This window comes from Macrotis lagotis, chromosome 4 (genome assembly GCF_037893015.1).
Source record: "Macrotis lagotis isolate mMagLag1 chromosome 4, bilby.v1.9.chrom.fasta, whole genome shotgun sequence".
NCBI classification, from domain to species: domain Eukaryota; kingdom Metazoa; phylum Chordata; class Mammalia; order Peramelemorphia; family Peramelidae; genus Macrotis; species Macrotis lagotis.
This window is the reverse complement of record NC_133661.1, coordinates 230247643-230265794: the sequence shown is the minus strand read 5'-3', so window position 1 is coordinate 230265794 and position 18152 is coordinate 230247643. Positions and strand designations below refer to the sequence as shown.

The 18152-nt window shown below is 34.8% G+C and overlaps 1 protein-coding gene across 2 annotated transcripts in view; it reads right to left on the bottom strand.

Annotated features, from left to right (window-relative positions):
- GALC (galactosylceramidase) overlaps positions 1–18152 on the bottom strand; it is a 77246-nt gene that overhangs the window by 35609 nt on the left and 23485 nt on the right. For both annotated transcript variants that reach the window (XM_074235584.1, XM_074235585.1), the window contains exons 5-7: positions 17584–17723; positions 16712–16750; positions 11833–11963 (exon numbers count right to left, since the gene is read on the bottom strand). In XM_074235584.1, coding sequence (XP_074091685.1) covers positions 11833–11963; positions 16712–16750; positions 17584–17723 — 310 coding nt within the window. The remainder of the gene's footprint in view (positions 1–11832; positions 11964–16711; positions 16751–17583; positions 17724–18152) is intronic.

The window sequence follows — 18152 nt, the reverse complement described above, 5'->3', positions numbered from 1 at the left end:
ATGCTCTAGGAAAATTTGAAGAGGGAGAGATTGGGAAGGTAGATCAGGAAAGGCCTCAGGAAGGATGATACCTAAATAGAGTCTAGAACAAAAGCTTTTAAGGTGTAAATGAGCAAATGAGTAACTTCAAACAACTTAAGAAAAACAGGAGACAGCAGGATAAGTGAATGGTTAATGATCCAGTTATCTAGTATCTAGAACAAGAGTTCTTAAACTGAGGTTCATGTTTGTGGTTTTCAATATTTTAATAGCTATTTTCAATATATTTTGTTACCTTCCTAATCCAATCTTTTATTTTAGACATTTAAAAGCATTCTTCTGAGAAAGAGACATTTGGCTTTACCAAACTGACAAAGGGGTCTAAGACACAGAAATGATTAAGAGCCTCTAGATTGTAGGGACTGAGTGGGAAAAAAAGATGTTACCACTACTATAAGAGGCTCACTTAAAAGTTAAGTATCTGTGAGTCTGGGCAATCCTGGGGGGGGGGGGTAGGCACCATGTTTTATATCACTCTGCACTTCTACTATTACAGAGGCATATCCCATACAAAGAAACAATTAAGTGAATGCTTACTATTTCTTTTAAAGAGAAAAATGAACTGACTGCTCATTCCCTGCACCTATCTAGCTCAGCACAGTGTTCTTCAAGAGTTAACAGTTGCATTTGTTGCTATTTTTCCAGTGTTGCAAAAATGGAAGAAATAAACCTCCAGTTCATATACCCAGAATAGACAAAGTAATTTATAGATGAAATTATAACAACTTCCATTTAGATAACTTCTTTTTGGAGATTCTCAGATGAAGAAATTAAAGCTATCTATAGTCATATGAAAAAATGGCCTAAATCATTATTGATTAGAGAAATTCAAATGGAGGTACAACCTCATACCTATCAGATTGGTCAATATGACTAAAAAAGGAAGATGATTAATTTTGGAGGGTATGTGAGAAAATTGGCAAAGTTGTGAACTGATCTACCTTTCTGGAGAGCAATTTGGAATTACACCCAATAAGCAATAAAACTGTGCATACCCTTTGATCCAGCAATACCATTTCTAGATCTATATTCCAAAGAGATCACAAAAAGGGGTAAAAAAGAAAACCCATATGTACAAAAATATAGCAAAGAATTGGAAATTGAAGGGATGTCCATCAACTGGGGAATGGCTAAACAAATTGTGGTAAATGAATGTGTTGGAACACTATTGTTCTATAAGAAATCATGAGGGGACTTCAGAATAACCTGGAAAGACTTGCATGAATTGATGCAAAGAACCAGAAGAACATTATACAAACTAACAGCATTACCATGTTTCAGTAGTATAATAACCAAAGACAATTCTAAAAGACTTATGATGGAAAATACCATCCATATCCAGGGAAGGAATTGTGGAGTTGAAATGTAGACCAAAGTTTAAAATCATTTTTTTAAAGATTTTATTTATTTTGAGTTTTACAATTTTTCCCTTAATCTCACCTCCCTCCCCTCACCCCTCAAAGAAGGCAATCTGTCAATCTTTACATTATTCAGCGCTTACAATCTTCAATTTTAAAAGTTGTTTTATGGATTATGGTTTTTTCTAATTTTTTTATTTGGATTTGATTCTTCTTTCACAATATAATTAATATATATATATATATATTTTTTTTTAGCATGGTAATACGTTTTTAGCTTATATTTGATTGCTTTCTGTCGGGGAAGAGGAAAGGGAAGGAGGGGGAAAATATAAAACTTAAAACCTTACAAAAAAGTGATTGATGCAAAACTACCATTGCACATAGTTGGAAAAATAAATTAAAAAATTTACTAAAAAATTGCTTCTTTTCCCGCTAAATTGTATTAATCGTTAACATGGATGATCTAATTTTTCAAGATTCAATTCTACTTTATAAAGTTAGTTAAAGGGCACAACAGAAATTTCTATTTTAATTAAAGTGCATGCAGAATTTTAAAAGATTTTTAAATTCTAATTTTAACTACTAAAACCCTGAAGTTTTCTGAGTCAATGGACTAAAGTGACTATGTCTCTGAGGTTTCATTTCCTGAGAAGAAATCAAGTGAATCAAAACACTTGCAGACTTTTATCAACAAATACCTGCATCCATCAGATCCAAGCCCTTAGGAAACCAGAGGCCCTGTCCTTTACTAGGACTCAAGGACTGGAAAGCACAAAAGCTCACTTGCCACGGGGTCTTCCAACTATGTTTATTTCCATGTTCTCTCTACCTCTCATGGCTGGTAATGAATCAGGTGCACCACAATTCCTTCTCTGGATATGGATGGTATTTTCCATCATAAGTCTTTTAGAACTGTCTTTGGTTATTATACTACTGAAATGTGGAAATCCATCATAGTCGATCATCATCCAGTATTGCTGTTAATGTGTACAATGTTCTGGTTCTGCTAACTTCACTCTGCATCACTTCCAGGTTATTCTGAAGTCCCAATCCTTGTAATTTCTTATCCCACTATAATTTCCCATTCTTTCAATTCTCTATCTGCCTCATTCCTTCTAAACCAATATTCTTTATTTTCACTATTTTCCCTCCACTGCTCTCCATTCTCTTGGTCCTTTCAACCTTGTTCTTAACCCTAACACTAGTCATTTACTATACAGAAGCCTAGACAAAACTCTATTCACAACCTTCACCCCCCCCCCCACAGAAACCCAGGGCTTGAAGTAACAAGTCATTTGTTACTAACAACCCTTGCCCACAGCTGGACCTCAAGTATTACAAGATCTGAGAAGATGGGGGTTCTAATCAGCTGGTGGTCCTCCCATCTTATAAGCTGGCAAAAAAATCCTATTTTTGCCCCCCTTACTTCTGTGATTGAGTCAACATCAAAAGATTCCTTTCTCCCATCACATCTCAGTAACCCTTTACAGTCGTTCTCTTCTGCCCTTCCCATTTACCATGTCTTCTGAACTCTCCTTAAATCTCCACCAAATCTTTTCATCTTTTAGTAATCTAAAACAGTTGGCTCCCTCCAGAAGACATTCCATTCTGGGCCACCTTTTCTCATGCTCCCTACACCATGGGCTAGACAGACTATACATGTACCTAATTCCTTACCACCATATTTCTAGGACCCTCTCATTGGATACATACCATAAGTCTTGTAATAGTTAATTTCTGACTTTCTGATCATCCCCACTCCTGTCTCAAAGTCATTTCCATCCTAAACCTGGTCTTCACACTTAAGGACTTAAATACACATATATACTAATGGGTATCCTCTTAAACCCTCTGAACCCCCAGTTCACCAAGATCTTCAACTTCCACTACAACTTGTTCACAACTACACAAGGACGGTTACTTCTGAGATCTCCCCATCTCGCTGGCCCTTCTACTGATCATTGGGCTCTACCACTCCTGAGTTTCTCTCAGTTCTGATAGGTCAATTCTTATCTTGCATTTGGCCAGGGTACTCAAGCTCAATTATCCTCCCTCAACCTCCTTGATTTCCAATATCCTTTATGTATTGCCCTTCCCTATTAAAACCTAAATTGCTTGATGACAAGGACTCTTCCCCGGCCTTTTCTATCTACTGTGCTTAGCAAAGTTCCTATCATAGTAGATGCTTATTAAATGCTCTAGATAGTTACAACTCTATTACTTATCTCTCCTTATAATTTCCTATTCTTTCAATTCTCTATCTGCCTCATTCCCTCTAAACTGATATTCTTCATTTTCTCCATGATCCACAGTTCCTCCACTGCTCTCCATTCTTCTGGTCCTTCAACCTTGTTCTTAGCCTCACTTTTTTGCCTTCACAGTTTTTTTTTTTTAGTTTTTGCAAGGCAATGGGGTTAAGTGACTTGCCCAAGGCCACACAGCTAGGTAATTATTAACTGTCTGAGGCTAGATTTGAACTCAGGTACTCCTGACTCCAGGGCTGGTGCTCTATCCACTGTGCCACCTAACTGCACCCCTTCACAGTTTTAACCTTAGAATGGATCAATTCCACTATCCTTGAAATCCTTTGTCCCCTAGTGCTATTGTTGCCTGTACCTTACCAACCCCAAACATGAATTACTCATAACACCTGTCTTCTAAGTTTCTTTTCATATGCTGCTGCAAAGAAATGTAAATGCCAATTGGATTCAATAAAAAAATAAACACTATCTTAGCTCAACTGGCCCTCTTTGGGGCACAGCAAGACTTTAGTTTCCTGACATTATACAAAAACCTTCTCTTCTCTCATTAAACTCCCCAAATGACTCCCCACTTTTTCTGGACCCATTCCCTTCTCAGGAATAAATTTCACCTCCTATTTAACTAAGATGGAAGTCTTACTGTTGTGAGTGTCCTCTTCTCTCTTACATCACATCCCAAAATTCCACTACACCATCCTAGTCTCTTCTCTTGGGCTCACCTATTTTTCAGGGTTAAGGCCCTCTACTTCATTCAGTTTACTCTCCTCCTTAATCCTTCTTTATCCACTAGCCCCTATCTTGGTAACTTCAAGTATGTCTTGAGTCTCTCTCATCCTTAAAAAAGCACAGAAACCATTTAACTCAGCCATCCCTCTTATTATTGTCTTATCTTTCCTATAGCATAAACAAAACTCACAGAATCACAGGTCTAGAAAAGGAAGGGTATTTAACCCAAGGAACAGGAACTCATGAAGAAATTTAAAGGAATCTATGAAATTCAATACCCAAAAAAAAACCCAAAACTTTACTCACTAACCTCTAAGTGAAATTTGGCATTTCCCTAAATTATGAATGCAAACAATAGAATATTAATCTGAGAAAGAGTCCACAGGGCTTCAACAGCCTGCCAAAAAGATAGGTGACACACAAAAAAAGGTTAAGAAATCTAAGTCACCTAGTACATGTTACTCAAGACCTCTATTTGCTCACTCAGTGCTTTCACAATTCCAAATATCTAGCATTTTGCCTACAAGTTCCACTAACAGACTGAATCATCCCTTTCAGATTAGCATTAGAACTCTTAAGTGTTAAATCTAATTAACAGCCTCTTCTCCATTTTCGTCCTACTTGATTGTTCAGTACTTTTGATAAATGTAAACAACCCCTCAACTTTGAAATTCCTTCCCTGAACCACATACATAAACATATACTATCAGTTGCCTTGTTTTAATCTTCTTCTCCCTCTTAATCTCTCATATCAAAGTCCCTTCTCTCTCCACAAAACCATTTCCTCTCTTCTCAATCATAACAACCCCCGAATTGCTCTGCCCCTGCTTCTGGTTTTCCCCATCTCCAAAACAATCACCACAGAACTTCTAGATTAATATTCCCAAAGACATAGGTCTGACTGTTATTCCCCCTTATTAAAATCAGTCATGATTCTCTACTATATCTAGGAAAATATCAAAACTCCTCAAGCTAGCATTGAATGCCCTCCCCAATTTGGTTGCCAACTTCTTTTCTAAATAAATATTTCTCCTTTCCCTTCATGCCCCTTATATCCTAGTTAAACCAGTTTGTCAGTTATTCTCTAAATTTGACATCTTATCTCCAACTCCAGAGTTTTGAAGAAGCCAGATTACATGCTTGAGGAAGTAGGTATTCCATCTTCATCTCTGCCTCATTTAGAATCTGCAGGTGCTTTAAAGGATCAGCTCTGGCATCACAACCTACATAAAGTCTTTCCTGGGTCTCCCAGTTGTTAATGTTCTCTCCTCCCCTCAAATTTTCCTGTATTTAAAGTACAAATTATACTCTCCTAAAATAACCTAATCTCCTTAAAGGTTAACATCCTTTAGTCACTAAAAAGTATATGAAACGGGGCAGCTAGATGATGCAGTGAATAGGATACCAGCCTTGGAATCAGGAGGACCCATGTTCAAATCCAACCTCAGACACTTAATACTTACCTAGCTGTATGAGTGATCTTGGGCAAGTCACTTAACCCATTGCCTTGCCAAAAAAAAAGTGTATGATACTAAAGGATACTAAAGGAGATACTCCTTTAGTCCAGATCACCCATTCTGCTAGGCTGGCTGAGCTTGAGCTTGGGTTTTCTGATATCAGGGCATAGGTAATCTAGAGTCTGTACAGAGTAGGGTGGCAGTGGGTGGTGGAAGAAAGAAAGAATTAGATTGCATAAGGAGAATTGAACTAGCCCAGAAGGTAGAAAATGAGATCAGCCTGGAAGCAGCTGTTGGAAATCATGGATAAGATAGAAGGACTCAGTCTCAAATAAATAGCTGTCTACCAACAAGACAGATAAAAAAAAAACAGATTTTTAAAATGCACTGAAATGTAGTATTACTGCACTAAATAAAATATATATACATAGGGGGGTGGCTAGGTGATGTAGTGGATAGAGCACTGGCCCTGGAGTAAGGAGTAACTGAGTTCAAATCTGGCCTAGACATTTAATAATTACCTAGCTGTGTGGCCTTGGGCAAGTCACTTAACCCCACTGACTTGCAAAAACCTTAAATATATATGTAGATATATAAACATATATGTACATATTTAATATGTACATGTATACTGAATAACAAGATTTCATGAAATGCTCATTTTGACACTTGTAAAGTTTAGAATTAAAAATAAAATAAATTAAAGTTTGACAAGCAAGACCAATGTAAATATTTAGTTAACCCTCATGAAAATGAAGGTATTAGATCTCTAAAGGTCCTTCTAACCCTAAATCATAATAAAGGTTTCTGTAACTCTATACAAATAGAACAGTAAATATATCAGTTCAACAGCATTCTAAGACAAAAAAGTATTCTAAAATGAAAATAGATATTAAAATATTTTATAGAATTATTACTCATTTTAATACTATGTCAACTCCTGAGGTTGCTGAATAAATACCTACTAGTAATGATATTATATGTCAATATTACTAACACCTTATAAGGTAGAGGAAAAATCAAAGGACTAAAGGTCATGAACAGAGAATCCCCCCCCCCACACAAATGGCAGTATTATCCACGAAATTAGGCTGTTCAGTCATAACTAGATAATGAAGATACCTTCATATTAAACATTAAATTATCATGTTGAAAATTCCCATCCTTAAAAGGCAAATCAAAATTTCTCTAAAAATAATAATGCTCATTTCTTTCATGATTTAAGGTTAACATAGCACAGATTTCACAAAAACCCTATAAGGTAGATAGTGAGAGGATCAATGTCTACTCTTTTACATGAGAAAACTAAGCCTCAGTGAGACTTAATGACCTGTCCAAGATCACATAGATAATATCAGTTTAACAGCAACAATCTAGCTTAATTGCAGGAGAGAGACACAACCAGACATCAGTGATAACAAAGAAGTAGGTCACATTCTACCTTTAGTAGGCCTAAAATTGTTTTTAGCATCTCATGTGAATGCAATAGATTTGACCAGAAAAACCAAGTCAGATGATAATACCTAATTCCAATGTATCAACAAACTACCTCAAACCACCTTAAGCAAACAACATCATCCAGGTTCAACCTCTTCATTTCTAGGCTGCTCACTATGAGATTCTGATGCTTATAATACAACACAAAGTACTCTAGTGAGTATTCCATTATTTTGCTATTTGCCATTTCTAGTTCCATAGCATCATTTCATTGGTCCTTTGCCCTCCTCTACTCATAATGTCACCATTTTAGATCAGGTCTTCACTCCTAGTTTGGACCACTGCAGTGGCCTCTTAATAGTTCTACCTGCCTCAAATCTCATACTCTGTTCTGTCTCTCTTCTGTACAAGTGATTTTTCCTTCAGAACAGATCTGAATATATCATCCCTCTGTTCAAATTCCAGTGGCATTACATCTAGGATTGAATAGAAAACTAGTTTGACTTTTTAAAGCCCTTTTACAATCTTGTTTCAGCTCACCTTTCCAAACTCATCATAAACTTTTCCCCACTTCTATAGCAAACTATAGTCTAGCTAAAAGGGATTTCCTATCTCGTTTCTTGTCACTCGTTTTGTCCCATACCTGGAATGCTTTTCCTCTTCCCTTCTCTCTCATAAAATGATCTTTATTCAAAATTCAGTTCAGGGTGGGGGAAGGGAAGTAAGATTAGGGGGAAAATTGTAAAACTCAAAATAAATAAAATCTTTAATGAAAAAAAATTCAATTCAAACACCAATTCCAATTCTTCTGCTCCTATTCACAAGCTACTGAACAAGCTCAAAGAAATCATGTAACCAAATTAATTCCATCTATTAAAGATGATTTACTCTCAGTGCAGTATGCACCACAGTAAGACAATCCTTTCATTTCTTCCTAATTTATTTTCTATCCCACAACAGAGGCTGCTCTGAATCATCTCTTCTCTCAAGCTTCCCTTCCACAACTGAGAAAACAGAAACCACTTATCATGAGCTTCCTTTACTCTTCTTCTCTATATCTCACATTGTTTTTGCCATCATGTCTCCCTTAACAGAGTCTGATGAAGAGGTGATTCTGGACCTCATAAAAGCCAACCACTCTCCATCTAGCCCAATCCAGTCCCTACTACATGCTTTTCAGCACAGTCCACAAAATCATCTCTCTTTCTCTAATCTTCAAGTAGTCTTTAGCAACAAATTCCTTCTCTGCTGCCTCCAAAGATGTCCAAGAATCCTCATCTTGGAACAAACCCTCACTTGACATACCATTCTTTTCAACTATCTCTCTATCTCTCTATTCCCCTTCTTAGCCAAACTATTCATCAAGTAGCTATCTATACCCATTGTTGTTTTTCTTCTCACCTTCTAGAGTCTAGCTTCCAAGATTCAACGGAAACTTCTCCCTCCCCCAATGAAGTGTTTACTGTCAAAGCTAATGGTCTTTTTTTTTAACCAATCTTCAGCTTTCTTGATTTCTCTGTAACATAACACTATTGACTACCTTCTCCTGGACATTCTCTCCTCTCTGGGTTTTTGTGACACCGACTTCCCTGGAATCTCCTCCTACCTGTTTGACTGCTCCTTGGTCTCCTTTGCTAGCTATTTATCCTCAGCAAGTCTCTAAATGTAACATACACTAGGACTCAAACTTGTGCTTTCTTCTATTCTTTCTTTTTATGCATTTACCTGATGACCTACCTCATCAGTATCCATGGTTATCATTTCTATGCAGACATATATATATACATATATATATGTATGTATATATATATATATATATATATATATATATATATATATATATATATATATATTCTCTTCTGATGTCCAGACACACATCTCCAATCGTTTCTTAGAGATTTCTAAATGGATAGTCTAGGCACATCAAACTCAACATAACTAAACAGAGCACAATATCTTGCCTGACAAATTCACAACTCTTAAGAACTTTCATAATTTTGTCAAGAGCATACCCTTTTTCAATTTCCAAAGTTTATGACATCAAGATTATTATACCCAACTCCTCATTCTCCTTCATTTATATCATTTCTACTGTTGCCATCATCTTTTTTTTTTTAGATTTTTCAAGGCAATGGGGTTAAGTGACTTGCCCAAGGCCACACGGCTAGGTAATTATTAAGTGTCTGAGGTTGAACCCAGGTACTCCTGACTCCAAGGCTGGTGTTCTATTCACTGTGCCACCTAGCTGCCCCGCCATTATCTCTTATAGCCAATCTTTTCTCTCTCCTCACCCATATATCACCTTAGTTTAGGCCTTCATCACTCCCTACCTGGACAATTACAACAGTTTCATAATTGATATCCCTGCCTCAAAATCCTCTCTCCAATCTAGGCTCTGGGGGCTGTGTTATCAAACTCAAATAGAAACAGATTCTAAACTGCATACTGACTTTAAAAAAAACCCAAATTAAGATAAACTATATTGTTTTGGATTTAAGTTTGACATCTCTGCTCTAGAGAATTTCTAAAGTGACACTCAAACAGTTTAGATCTAACATGTCTATCCCTTTCTCAATAAACTACAAAGTCTCTCTCTTAACTCTAGGATCAAATGTAAACTCTTTTCTGTGTAACTTTTAAAGTCTCTTACAACTTGGCATCAACCTATCTTTCCAACATCACTATTCCCCTCAATACACTGAAAGGTCCAGCCAAACTTGTATTTTTTTTTTTGCTGTCCCTTCACACACTATACTCCATCTCCAATCTCTGCACTTTAGTACTGGGTTCTCCACCAATTCTATAGCACTCTCCCACATCACCTCTGCCTTAGAATCATCTGCTTTTTGTTCCTGCATCTTCTATTTGTGACAAATAAAAAATCCTATAAGACAGAGTTTCTGGATAAACAATAATCATTTTATTAATTAGGCTTGCTAATAATCAATAAATTGACAGACAGTTGCTTGTCTCAGTAACCAAAGATAAAAGATAAGGAGAGCCTGAAAGTTTTAAATAATCCTTGAAAAAGCATTTCCTAGACAACTGAAAATCAAATATCCATCATGATTGGTGAACATAATGAGAAGATGGACTAGCAATCTTCAGTTCTTCTTGCTGTGAATGTAGCTTGATCATAAGACTCGAACACCTCCAGCAACCTGGACAGGGGAAGCAACCTGGACAGGGGAAGCCATCTCCATCCAGCTCACTCTGGTTGGTTTTCTCCTTCATAAGCCTGATCACCTTAAACCCTAATGGAGGTATATAAGGATTGGGGCTCTTTTCTTCAGGTTAAGAATAGGATTCTATTTATACCCTAAGCAGAAGAAACTAAGTGGGGTACTGCTCAAGATTGAAGACCACATGACTTGAGGACTAACATTTTTCTTTAATTAGTCACTGTCCTTCAAGAAGCTGAATTTTATAGGGGTTGGGCCTTAAATGAAAAAATTAAAAAAAAACCTGTGTATTAATTTAATAATTGGTAATACAATAGAAAAATAATTTTTCTCATAGGAAAGCTTTTCTTAATGTCCCATTCAGTTATTAACATCTACTCTCCCCTTTAAAAAAGATCATTTAGCTTGCATTTGTTTATGTAAATTTTCTAACTTTCCTAATAGAATAAAGGTCCCTTAGGGCAGAGAATATTCCATTTCTGTCTTTGTATCCCTGGCACTTAGTCTGGTAACCAGGTAAACAAAGCTTGCTTATTGATTTAGACTGATAGAGGTAGGGACCAAGTATTTTCAATTTTCATATCTTCCCCAAAAAAGATATAGTTTTCTAATACATAGCAAGTATTTAATAAATGTTGAAGCTTTCCTGTTTGCCAATCAATTGTCATTCAACAACTGTTTATTAAGTATCTACTGAGGGGGGTGACTAGGTGGCAGTGGATTGAGCACCGGCCCTGGAGTCAGAAGTACCTGAGTTCAAATCCGACCTCGGACACTTAATAATTACCTAACTGTGTGGCCTTGGCCAAGCCACTTAACCCCATTGCCTTGAAAAAAAAAAACCTAAAAATAAAAAATAAAAATAAAATTAAAAAGCATCTACTGAGTGCTAGTCACTAAATGATAAGGAAAAAACAGAAAAGTGAATAAGAGCTAGGATTTAAAAAAAAAGAAAGCGAATCAAGGCAAAATTGTAAATCTAGACTGTCTTAAGGTATGCACTTTAAGGGAAGGTAATTTCACCAAATAACAACCATATACCTAATAGTGAACCTCTGCCATATACCTTAATACAGATCTGGTTCAATTTTAATGGATTTTCTACTTTCATGGATTTACAAATTCTCAAAAACTTTTTTATTTATGCTATGATAGAAAGAGCTAATAATAATACTAATATATTGAAATAAAAAGCACCAATTTAACTGGTGCAGATATCTTATCAAAGGCATATTTAATTAAAGGAAACAGGTAAGAGTGACTTTGGAAAGATAAGGAAATCTTTATGAAGAAAAGTCTAATGAGGAAAAGAAAAATAAACTTAAACTATATAGGGCAATCATAGAAAATAGTCTCAAGTATTTCCTACCCAATAATATGAACAGCCTCCATGAGTTCAGGATCCTTTAACATAGCCAGGGAAATGGGTCGCCAAAGGAAATCACTGGCTATGATCTTCACTCTTTCCAGGCCACTTTGATCAAGTGTTTTTCTTAATACCTTTAGGAAGAAAAAAACCACGCATACAACAAAAGAGAAAGCAAAAATTGTAAACAGATTTTCAATTTTGTGAAGTAACTCTCAGAAATAATGATTTATTAAGTTTTTTAAAAAGAATAACAGCCTAATGTAACAGACTAAAAATTCCAAAATTCTCAGTTTAAAGATCCTACCAATTAAGTAATATATCCAAAGGATGTCAAAGACTGGGGAAAAAGTCCTATACATTCAAAAATTTTTATAGCATCATTCCTAGGAGTAGCAAATAACTTTAAGGAAAAAAAAATAAGCAGATATTCATTATCCAATGAATGGCTAAACAAACTGAAATTCATGAATGTAATAGAATATTACTATATTATAATAATAAGTAATGAATATGAAGAATTTATGGGAAGACATAGATATGAAAAACAAAGAAAAATTAGTTGAACAATATGCACAGTGATTACAACAAAGGAATAAAAACAAAACCACAATTGAACATTGAGAAATTAAAATTTTCAAGCTTGACTAAAAGTTAGGGAAAATGTATCTTCCTTTTAATATAAAGGTGTAGGACTACAGATGTGCAATGTGGCACAGATTGCCAGATTTTAGATTGTTGTGATAAATAGTTATGCTGAATTTATTTTTCCCATCTCTATTATTATTATTATTATTATTATTATTATTTAATTATAAGAGATGGTTCAAGGCAGAATTAAGGGATGGAAAAGGAAAAGATATTTTAAGCATCTCATTTATGTGCATAGGTTTCTAGATGAAATTTTAATTTTAAGCCTCAATGTAACATTAAGTTAAAGGATAATTAAGGTAATTAATTTACAATTAACCTAAAAAATGTCCAAAGGTGAAAAAGATTAGTCTAAAAACATTAATATTCTTAGGAGAAAAATAATTATGCACTATTCTAAATATGAAAAGTAAGACTGTTATCAAAAAAGAGGAAAAGAGTAACATCAATTTATAGATAGGGCAATAATAGATATTAATAGTAAATTAAATTATATTGGCAATCAAGAATAGTGATAGGTATAACCTATATCAAATTGCTTGCCTTCTAAAGGAAAGAGGAGGAGAGGAAGGGAATTTAGAACTTGAAGTTTTTAAAAACTTTTCACGGGGCGGCTAGGTGACACAGTGGATAAAGCACCGGCCCTGAAGTCAAGAGTACCTGGGTTCAAATCTGGTCTCAGACACTTAATAATTACCCAGCTGTGTGGCCTTGAGCAAGCCACTTAACCCCATCTGCCTTGCAAAAAAAAAAAAAAAAAACCTAAAAATCGAAACTTTTCACATGTAACTGAAAAAAATGAGAAAAAAGGAATAGTGACATATACATAAGTGATTGTTAAGGATTTGGCAGGGATACAAAGTAAAAAGTGTTATCTCTATTTTCAACTTTAGGGGGAAAAACTAGCACATTAATAATAAATGCTAACTAATAATTATTAATGATTTAATTAATAATTGATTATATTTCATAATGTATTATTAATTGGTAAGAGTCAGTATTTATATGGCAGCTAGGTAGTAAAGGGGCTTAAGTATGAGACCCTGAGTCAGAAAGACTTATCTTCATGAGTTGAAATCTCAGACATTTATTAGCTATGTGGCCCTGGACAAGTCACTTTAGTCCCGTTTGTCTCAGTCTCTGCATTTATAAATTGAGCTGGAGAAGGAAATAGCAAATACTCTAGTGACTTCACAAGAAAACCCTAAATGGAGTCATGAAGAGTTAGACAAACTGAAATGACTGGTCAACAACAATATTTATATAACTCTTCACGTGTGCTAGGCATGTGCTAAGAGCTTTCAATATGAACACAATAATAAATTTACAGATGAATTATGTAATCCTGCTAAATGGCTATGTTTTATAGTACTTGGAAAAAGAAATCTGCATAAAGTAGCTACAGAAATCTTTATGAAGGAAATGGAACTTGACTAGGACTTTGATAAGATATTTAAGGATTATAGGTAAGAATTGATCTAACATTTGTAGCTAAATATGGTGACATGAAAGGTTACAGAGAAGCCCAACTCTTCCCTATAAACCCCAGAAAATACATGAAATCAAAGAAAGATGAATGTTAAAGACAACCAAAGAGAAAAAGAAATAACTTCCTCTATCCAGCTACATAAAACAAAGTTGGCAGAGATTAGTTTTACTAGGGAAGGTAGTATCAACTCTCAAACTCAAGCAAGCAGTCTAAAGATCTGAAAAGTGAATCCATGAGAAGAAAGCCAATGGGAGCTCAAGTAAAAGCGTTTGTGGAGACAGGAGAGGAGCATGCATGTGGGAGGCATGAAATTAGAAATGAAATGGGTAGCTCAGTAGAAAAAAACCTGAAAGGATATTGGCTTAGAAGAGAAGGCTTAAAACAAAATTTTACTCAAGTAGTAGACTCCCTGAAAAAATAAAATGAAACAAACAGGATTCTATGATTACATAAAACAACAAAGTCAAGACTGTAAAAAATAGGAAACTGAAATTGAACTGGAAAAGTTAATTTAACAATCATCAGAATCTCTGAAGACCATGATCAAACAAAAAACTTGGACACCATATTTTAGGAAAACAGAAAATAAAGTTTAAGTAACAATGAACCAGAATCAGGATTATAAAATCCACTCTGCAATTTAGTCCTAGCTTCCTAAAACACTGAAACAGAATAAGGATTTGAATTCAATCCTTCCTAGAATTGAGGTCAATTATCTATCCACAGTGCCATTTTCCATTTCATCTTGTATAAGAATTATAAATATTTAGAGATGGAAGGCCTTAAAGGTCATCTCATTCATTTTAGAGGATCAGTAACTAAGACCCAGAGAAGTGACATGGACTTGTCCAGGGTCATTTTAACTCCTAAATGTCTAAAGAAAGATTAGAACTTCCTGTCCAATATTCTATTTACTACACCAACCTGCTTCAACTTATTTGGATCACTATTATCAAGTTAGTAATGGGACTTCATTAATTACAATATGACTCATAATTTTATTGATGTGAGGACTCCCTACAAATGGTACATATCAATTTAATCTATGCCTGATACTGTTTAAATCTGATCCATGACTCTCTAGAAAACTACAAGAAAGGAAATACTTTTTAATCTACATGGCAGTCAATAGAATGTTGGGCTTGAAGTGAGGAAGACCTGAGTTCAAATTCCACCTCAACACTTTTTAGTTGCATGATCCTGGGTTAGTCATTTAATCACTGTCTGCTTCAGTTTCCTTATCTGTAAAATGGAGATAATAATCACACCTCTCAGGTTTGCTTTTAGAAAAAATGAGAAAATATTTGTAAAGTACTCTATAAACCTCAAAGAACTATGTAAATGCCAGTTTTCTTTACTGTTGTTATTATTAGAGGGAAACATAATAAAAATAACTATAGCATACTTTATCCTAAACTGTAAACCAAAAAATATTTTCAAATTATAAAAATAATATTAGTATCCATAATAGTATCTATGAATTGATCACAAAAAGAAGCATAAGACAAATTAACATGCTAAAAACTGCAAAGATAAACAAAATGATTATATAAATTAAGTCTGAAATGTTGGATAGGAGGGAAAAAAAATCCAAATTTTAAATTTTATGCTCAGTAGAGATATTTCAGGATTTTTTTTCAAGGTTTCCTAACTTCATGTTAATAAGGCTCTAGTATTAGTTCTAAACCAGAATTTTTTTTTTTTAGGTTTTTGCAAGGCAAACAGGGTTAAGTGGCTTGCCCAAGGCTACACAGCTAAGTAATTATTAAGTGTCTGAGACCAGATTTGAACCCAGGTACTCCTAACTCCAGGGCTGGTGCTTTATCCACTACACCACCTAGCCTCCCCTAAATCAGATTTTTAAAACCAAGTTTCTGCTTCCTCAATTCAAACTGGAAAATATAATAATTTAGTCACATATTTATGAACCCAGTTAGTAAATAAAAAACTGTAAGACAAAAAATAAACTGCTATTTCTTGGGTAATAGCAATAAATAAAAGTAATTTAATTTAAAATTTGAGAAATGTCTCAATAAAATTCCAACTCACATCTTTTTCCTTTGTTATTTTAAAGTTAGACTAGATGCTGAATTTTTCATCTTTTCAAAGTTTTCATCTTTGCCAGATAGGTAGCTAATCATTATCAGTCTTTCACTATAAATAAGAATTGCTCAAATATTCCCTGTAAACAAACACTTAAGTGTTCAAAAACTCAATACTGAGGATGATTTTTAAAAAAGGAAATCATTCCTCTGAGGAAGGGTTAGTGAGAACTAATCAATCAGAGACCTGAATTCATTCCTGCCATGTAGCCCAGGACAAATCATTAAATCTCTGTGTCCCCAGGCAACACCCTAAGATCATAAGTTGAAAACTATAAGCCAGTTTGCATAGATAAAGAAAGTTTCCTCACAGGAAGCTCCTTATACTAAAATCTAGACTATCCTTTTGTTCTATCTCTGCTTCCCCCAGGAAAAAAAATTATTCCTACTTTTTAAAAAAAAAATTTCTTTGCTGAACTATACCTAAACCAAAAAGAATGAAAAATTATTTTGTCATCTTTGAAGTTCATTTATTACTATGGCATGAAACAAATGCTAAAACACCAAGAGGAAAGGAGGTCTTATGCAATGTTATAAGAAACAAATGTTTTCATATTGTCACAGCTTAAATTAAAATGGAACAAAAATTTTTTTTTGCTATTAAGAGTATGGAAATAAAGTCTTTCAAGGTGCTACAAACCTTTATATATTGACTGTCAAATGCTCTCTCATTCCAAATCTACAATAGAAAAAAAAATTTAAATAAGGTTGAAATATAAAAGTTTAAAAATAAAACAAGAGCCCTAATAAATAGCATCCCCTTCCCATACTTCAAATTATTTTACTGTCACCTCCTTATGGAATTCATACATTTATGGTTGATAAGGGGACTTTAAAAAAAAAAACTTTGCTTTGAAGGAATTAAACATATATTGCATGATTTACTAGAAACTGGCAAGGGGGTAGGGGAAAGGGAAAAGGGGAGGAAACCAAAAGAAAATTTCCAAGACAATAGTTTAAGAAAATTGATCACAGGTCTACATTCTGAAGTACAGATCAGAATTAGTCTGAAAACTATAGAGCAACCTGCTAAATGTGCACCAAAAGAATGTATTAATGAGCCAAATAAAAAAATCATTCATTTAATGGCCATGGAAAGGACAGGAACAAGGAATATGAACAAAATCCATTATAATTATGATTAAACAATCACAGAATTTTACAGGCACCCTAGCAAATTAATCCATGCTCCCCCCCACCTTTTAAAAAGAAGAGCATCAGGACTAAATGACTTGTCCAACATCCCATAGTTACTTAGTGGTAAAAAGAAAACTGGCTGTTCCCAAGTCCACTTCTGACTGACTGACTGTTAGGCAAAAACAAAGAGGAAACTGGATGGCATTTCCATAAAACAAGGGCAACTTATATCACTATCAACTACCAACGGAAAAAAAATAGCCTGATAACAAGGAGGTTCAGTTACAACACTCAATGTGAATAGGGTCTAAAGATAAATATTAATTAAACATGTGAGGTAAAAAAAAAAAATCAAAGATACTTTAAATATATTACCCCAATATAATCGATATCCAAATTATGATGTCTCTTAGCACCCCATATCCAAGATATAATATACATAGCAGTATTTTGGAGGTTGACATAGGGCCAGTTTTCACCTTCACCCAACCAACCAGGAAATGACCATGGCAAGCCTAAAAGAAATAATCAAAGTGTAAAAGGCTAAGTTAATAGATCAAGTCTAATCAACATCAAAAGTAATGTTCTTTTCGAACAATATTCCTCAAAATGCAGTCTTTTTCTGCCTAATACCTTTGCAACTCCTTCAGCTGCCTCCCCACTCTGAAGTTGAGAGTGGGCAAATGAAACTCTGCCCTGGCCCCCCTGCCAAAGCTTCCTTCACAGAAGGCTCAGAATTTTCCAGGCAACATTCTACTCTCCTTCACTGGCTCTATTTGGTTTTCAATACATGGAACAAAATGTCCATGCCCCTTACTGGGTACAACCCTTAGAGATCCCTCCTTTTTTCAGTCCCCTTTTGTGTACTCCATTGGATTGTTAACTCTTTAAGGACAGGAACTGTCTTTTTCTTTTTTGTATTCCTGAAGTTATTTGATAAGCAC